This window comes from Clupea harengus, chromosome 20 (assembly GCF_900700415.2).
Source record: "Clupea harengus chromosome 20, Ch_v2.0.2, whole genome shotgun sequence".
NCBI classification, from domain to species: domain Eukaryota; kingdom Metazoa; phylum Chordata; class Actinopteri; order Clupeiformes; family Clupeidae; genus Clupea; species Clupea harengus.
The window spans coordinates 16,981,742-16,988,285 of NC_045171.1; the positions used below are offsets into that span (position 1 = coordinate 16,981,742).

Sequence of the window (6,544 nt, forward strand, 5' to 3'; positions counted from 1 at the left end):
GTGGGAGCTCTGTCACCTCAGGTGTGGAGAAGATGTCACTCTGTGTGTGTGTGTGTATGTGTGTGTGTGTGTGTGTGTGTGTGTGTGTGTGTGTGTGTGTGCGTGCACGTGCAAGTGTGTCATGCATGTCGCCTTACCTTATTACCTGAACGATAAGTGTTTTTTACAGTGCCACAAAACAACAAAAATATGCATACAAAACACACACACATCCAAACACACACACACATCAGCTCAAATTCATTGTGGGGTGGAAAGAAAGTTTACACTCTCAAAACAAGTCTCAGTGACACCCTTAATTGTAATATGTTCACATGTTCCCAATTCACATTCTTGCCAATTCACATTCTTCCTAAGCACTGGTCCACCCACCCACACAGCACGTTTAGCCTCTCTGACTTGAATTGGCTGGGCCCTGGTGCAATTCCTCTGGGAGACTCAGAGATGCCCTTGGCCCTAATTGAGGACTCTGGGACTGCATCAGGGTCATGCAGAGGCTGCGTTTCTCCCCTGTTGGCCCCACCCCCCCACCGGTACTGCAGGTGCCTTAGGAGGTATCTCAGCCAATGCTGAAGCTTGTTGGGCTGTCCAGTATCATCGCCTGTTGACCCGGCAGCACTTTTGCCAGGGCTCGCTAGAGCAGGTGGAGGGGAAGTCTGGGTGCCACTGCTGGAGTAACAGGACGCGCGATGTCCATCTTCATTCACCTGCTGTGGAGGAGTGCCATCTCCTGCTTGGCCATCAGTGATTTTGGCTGCTGTTGTTTCGTTCTTGGCTGCTGTTGTTTCGTTCAAGCTGCTGTGGTCAGATAGAGCCTGCACAGCGTGTTCAGGGGATTCTGGGGAAAAAAGGAGATATGTATATTACATCTCACAAAAAGCTCTCCCTTTCATGTGCTAAATCTCTCAAAGAGGACTCCTTTTACAGACATTCAATGGCGTCACAAAAGACCAAAGGCACTGTCTGAGTAAGACCTTCCACTGTTCATGGTTCTACAAAAGAACCCCTTTTGCTAAGTGTGTTCTGTAACAGGAGTACACATGAGGCTTATTATGAACTGGCTTTGCTAATTATCCTGAATCCAAGAGAAATCTTAGCCTTAAGGCAGAGCAAATATTCACACTGCCAGTCTAATTGTGTGGGCTAGCACTGAGGTTAGGCTGCGGATAGCTGTCCATGGACTGACATTGACAAGACTAACCATGAATTCCCTTGGCAAACCCCAGCAAGTACTCAAAACAGTTCTAAAATGGATAGTTTGAACCGAACATGGTTCTCAGATCAATCAAAATGATAAATTCAGCATTAAAACTAAAAAGGGTGACAGCAAAATGATTGTGTAAACCCGAAGCATAGCTAAACCGGGAGTAATCTGAGCCTTGAAACAAACACCAGCTGTGCTTTTAAACGGCGTGCATCAGCTCCACAGGCAATGTCAGTGTGGCAAAGAGGAAGTTGAGATGCTGTACCACCATGGCCGCTGCTGCTGCTGACGCACTCCGGGCTGGCTGCTGGCTCGTGGGTGTGCACCGCTACAGATGGCGGGGCCTGCTCCAGTCCTGGAACTGCAGCGCAAGATGGCTGGATTGGCTCACATTTCTCCGCCGTCTGCACAGCGCACAGACGCACGGCCAGGGAAGAGACCACATGAGCAACCAAGGAGCAGCACAGCACTGTAACTAGGCAGCTGAACACACCACAACGCTCAATGTCTAGCTACATCTGTGTTCGTTTGAAAAGATCGCTACACCTACATGTTGAAATTGTTGTGTTGATTATAAATTCAACTGGCCCAGGATTGTGTTAGGAGAGACAACTGTCTCTAACTGTTTCTATTTTGGAAATGGAGAGGCTGAATCTACATCAATGGTGCCATTTAATAATTCCACTATGATTTACTTATATTACATTTAAACTGAGTTGCATTTAAATAGTATGTACAGTTGGTAAATTGAGAGAGAAACACATCTCTGAAAAGGCAAACTAAGGGACATTTTTTTTCTGGTTTTCTATTTTCCTTTTTGGGAGGGGAGGGGGACTGACCTGAACAGAAGACGATCCACGGAGCCTTGAGCTCCCCCAGCCGCCGTCGCTGGCAGGACAGATGGAGGAGAGCTGGGTGTGTGCTCGGGTGTAGGAGTGGAGGTTGCCCAGGCAGAATGAGACTTCCATCTCCCCTCTGTCCTTCACTTTCTGTTTGGGCTTGGATTCAAGAGTCAGCCACCTACGGAGAAGTTGCTTTCAGCTCTTTGGATGCGCGTGAAAGCTCAGCCCACGAACTTTAATGTCAATAGATATGAGTAAGACGATTTTGCGTTGCCAATGGAATGTATTTTAGTTTCATCTGTCGTCCAGTCATTAACAGTCTACAGTCCATCAATCAAACTGTTCCAATGACAGATTACTGTCCCCTTTTATGTACGACCCAACTTAAGCCAGTTATAGTTATAATATAATAAAATATAATATAATGGTAGGACCACAAGTGTGGTGATCCCATGTTGCGTCACCACAAGTAAAAAAACAAACAAGTTGTAAAATGTCTAAATGTCAACCCAATAAATTCTTCTGCTATGTATGAACCATGTCATTTGCCAGTCTGGACAGTGTGATTCATGACGTGATCCATCATTGTGATGGACTAGTTTGGCCACATTTATGAGTAGCATTAGTGCGGCTCTCTCTCATGCCTGTACACACATAGGACAGCAGAGGCATGGTCATGGGAGAGAAGTGAGTGAGAATGTGGAGATGTGCATCTGTCTTGTGGGTATATTTTCAGCTGTTGATATTCATGTTGGAATGTGTGGGAGTTGCTTGCTAGCCATTAGCTGCAAGGCTGAGTTTGTGTGCTGTTATAATTAGTTAAGTCAACAGGCAACATGGCTGAGTGGGTTGTGGTGGTGGCTTTCAGGCTAATGAGGATAGTTTGACTCAACAGCCAAACACACACAACAGCAAGTGAGCCGTGGCAGTTATGAAGGTAAGTGAGACTGTTTCATGCATCGGCACACCTTCCAGTTCTACAAAGGCAGATGAACAGTTCTGGTAAAAAAAACTAAACACGTCTTTGAAGTGTTTATATAGCAGTAGGTGCTTCACAGACACTAAGGCCTGAACTCTTCAAACTCTCAACACTTTCAACCCCGCATGTGTAAGGCCAGCGCAGGTGAGAGGGGGAATGAGAGGACAGGAAGAGAAACAGAGCTGCCTCCATTACAGAAGACCTGCTAGCATGCTAGTTAAAGACTGACTGCACAATATGATGCTATTTTTTGGTTTTCACTCTTAACCTTGCAGTGATGAAACTGAACATAAGGCTGTCAGTCACTCATCATTGAAGAAATGCTGGTTATGGACTGGCCACACAATACAATGTTTAACCACGTGTCAATGTACAAAATGTTTAACCATGATAGCTGTTAGCATGGTATCTGAGTCGGGGCTGTCAGTCACTAACTTTCTGTTGCCTGGCTGATGGTCCCGGCACACGTCGACCAGGCGGATCTCGACACGACCCAGAAACTTATCCGGCAGAGCAGCCAGCAAACGCCTGTGCATGACCGTCAGGGTCATCGCCATGGCATCGTCCTGTGGGGTGGGCAGTGCGAAGATCATGGCGTCGTTCCATACCGGGCAGAGTGTGTTGCATGCATGCTGTGTGGTGAAGCTGTGGTTGCCCAGCTGCACCTGTACGTAGGGGTTGCTGCCACCTTGGCGGTTCTTGGGCCGAAGGCGCCGTGCCTGAAGGACAGTGATGGTCAGGTGGGAGGCAGGCCACGCACCTCCATCTGTAGCTGACATACTGTGGGTAAGACTGAAGTAAGACCTCTCCTGCAATTCAGAGCAGCATGCATGTGATGACATTGACAAGTTTTAATAGTAATATCAAGCTAGGTTTGTCCTCACAAATGATTAGCTAAATTCATTGCCATTTCTCATGCATGGTAAGGTGGTTCTGTGTCCAAATGAGTTGGCTGGCTGAACCCTGCCAGAAGGCAACATACTTTTTAACACAAGTTAGTCAACATTCGTTACAGTGACATGATCTTATGAATCACTGATAATTCATCTCATATCAGATTTGATATCTGACATGTAAGACAAATGAAATCATGCTCTTATTGTATTATACAGAAGATTACAGTCATTATAATAACAATAACATATCGCCCCTGCCCAGAGACTACATTTCATCTGTTACTGTTCCTACCTGCCTACCTCACTCCATTCCAGTTAGGCTGCAGTACAGTCATGCTTCATCTTCTGAGAGATTATTTAGTGATGTCACAAAGAGGTTTAGAATACCGCTGCCATTGCGTGTTCTACTGTTGACCTTGGCAACACATGACCAAAAGACAGGTGCTTTGTCACCTAACTGACTGTATTTTAAGTTTTCAATCATACATTTGTTTTGGTTGATGGCATGTGCCTCATCTGAACCTTATCATAGACAGAAGAGTAGAAGGCAGTTATGACAGCATATATGCAGTACCTTCCTTAGGCACAGAACAAAGTGTATTGTGGTTAATTGTCTCTGAACAGTGAATCATGGCTATGTTTGCACCAACTTGCTGAAGACAATCATTTCCAGTACTCCTACATATGCCTCCTTGTGAAGTTTAATGGCTTTTAATTTGTGTGTGTGTGCGTGAGAGAGAGAGAGAGAGAAGGTAATCAGTCCCCCTGTATGTAGAATAACCACATAATTACACATTAATTACAGATTACTGACCACTTCAAAGCACTGCTGCCGAGAAACACTGATGGCATTGTATGATGTGATTCCCAGAAATGTAACTTTATTTCCTGTCTTGTATTATTTTATTGCGTTTAACAAATTTGGTATCTGTAGACTGCAACAAAAGAGTGATTTATTAGCCTAATTTGACAGTTGTTTTAAAACAATCCCATTTGCAATTTGCCAGCCGATGCTGATTTACAACTAGGTCTTTCTTTTTTCTTTCTTTCTTTCATTCTTTCACATTTCTAAGTGCAGTTTTTCTTCCCCCCTTTTACCTAGAATGTGAGTCGTGCCGGTGGGGGGTGTAGTGGGGGTGGGAGGGGGGGCATCCATGTGTGACTCTCCTTCCTTGGAGCCCAAACTCTGACACCGGAACAGTGTTGTTGTGGTGGGGTGTATGATGCACAAATTTCAGACAAGAAGAAAGAGCAAAGTGAGCGTTTAGCCCGCGAGTGTGAATTGCCTTTCGCACCAGACAGATTTTCCAGTCCCATTATGGCTCCAGCTAGCGTTTTCGGTGCAAATTTCTCGGCGCTCGTGTCGATTGCACATGCTCCCTAGGCCTAATGAGAGAGCATTAGCCAAGGGAGAAGCAGTAATTAGAGCAAGCGTCAGCATCAGGGACAGATGGCATGCAAAGACAAGTCTTTTCCCTCACAATCATTGTCCCACTGTTCCAATGGTGGGGGGTGGGTGGGTGGGGGGGATGTCAGTGCATGTCTTTTTTTGTTGTTGTTTGTGTAATGGCAATCATGATACAAGCGGAGTGTCATAGTCTTTTGTTACACTTTTATTAAAGATGAGGAGGTGAAATATAAAATGTTTTGTGTTGTTGGGTGTCCTCCTGTTGAGTTTTATTTAGTTCGGCGCATATGGGAAAGCGGGGCCGTGCTTTAGACTGATCGTGCTTGAGGGTAATAATCCAAACCAAGTGTCAACTGATAGGGTGAATAGAGCTGACATGGTGTTGTGAACGCTTCATGGATTTCAACCCTCTGACACAGAGTAGCATGTCTCAGATCAGGTCTGCTATTTACGGCTCTGACTGTTGTGCTGCCATTTTCCTTTTTAATTTTTTAACAAACGACATTTGTGAAGATGTTAGTTGCTTAATTGGGTACTTTGCACAGGAGAGTGAGGCTGCTTAGTCAAGTGTTGCAGGCTTTGACTCATAATTGAGAAATGGAGAAGAAAAAAAAAACACAGTTGTAAGATGAGATGTTTTCTCGTCTGTCATCAACTTGATGAGTATATAAATAATCGTTTGCGTGTTGGTGTTTTTTTAATTTATTTTTTATGTTTATTTATTTTTGTTGCCGTCGTATGTACGTGCTCATATCCCTGTTTGATTCTCAGGGTTTTGACAGCACATAATTACCTTGGGACTTTGTCACAGCAGTGTGTGTGTGTTTTTATCAGTGTATTGTTTATGGTAATTTATTATTTCATGTAGTCAAATATTGCGAAAGTGTTCCTTGCTCATCTTGTAGCATGTTACGGCCTTTAATTAGTTCAAAATTATTCGTGCCGAAAAAATGCTGGAAACTTGATGACAGGTTGTGCGGGTACAGAAAGCCTTGCCAGGGAAAAAGCCAACTCTATATAACACAGGGAGCTTAGTCTCAATTTAACCAATGTGTCTTATAACACCATCGTAACAGTCAAGATAAGCTATGTCCCAGACAACATAGACATTAGACTGTGATATGGCATATTTCATCTGCTTAATGTGACTTTCCCACTGACAACAGTAGACGTGTAGTTATGTTTTGCACAATACAGATGGACATTAATAACAGT

At 44.4% G+C, this 6,544-nt stretch overlaps 1 protein-coding gene across 3 annotated transcripts; it reads right to left on the minus strand.

The window, feature by feature from the left end:
- Positions 1 to 256: 256 nt before the first annotated feature.
- On the minus strand, positions 257 to 4,233 carry LOC122128551. 3 transcript variants are annotated; one of them, XM_042702748.1, is made up of 5 exons: positions 4,214 to 4,233; positions 3,461 to 3,834; positions 2,044 to 2,224; positions 1,470 to 1,608; positions 257 to 838 (listed from the first exon to the last, which is right to left on the minus strand). In XM_042702748.1, exons 2-5 carry the CDS (start codon positions 3,802 to 3,804, stop codon positions 342 to 344), a joined length of 1,161 nt encoding a protein of 386 aa, XP_042558682.1. In that variant the 5' UTR covers positions 3,805 to 3,834; positions 4,214 to 4,233; the 3' UTR covers positions 257 to 341. The 3 variants fall into 3 exon arrangements, with proteins under 3 accessions (XP_042558682.1, XP_042558681.1, XP_042558680.1); XM_042702747.1 differs by lacking the exon at positions 4,214 to 4,233 and having other exon boundaries at positions 1,473 to 1,608; positions 3,461 to 4,088; XM_042702746.1 differs by lacking the exon at positions 4,214 to 4,233 and having other exon boundaries at positions 3,461 to 4,088.
- Positions 4,234 to 6,544: the final 2,311 nt, after the last annotated feature.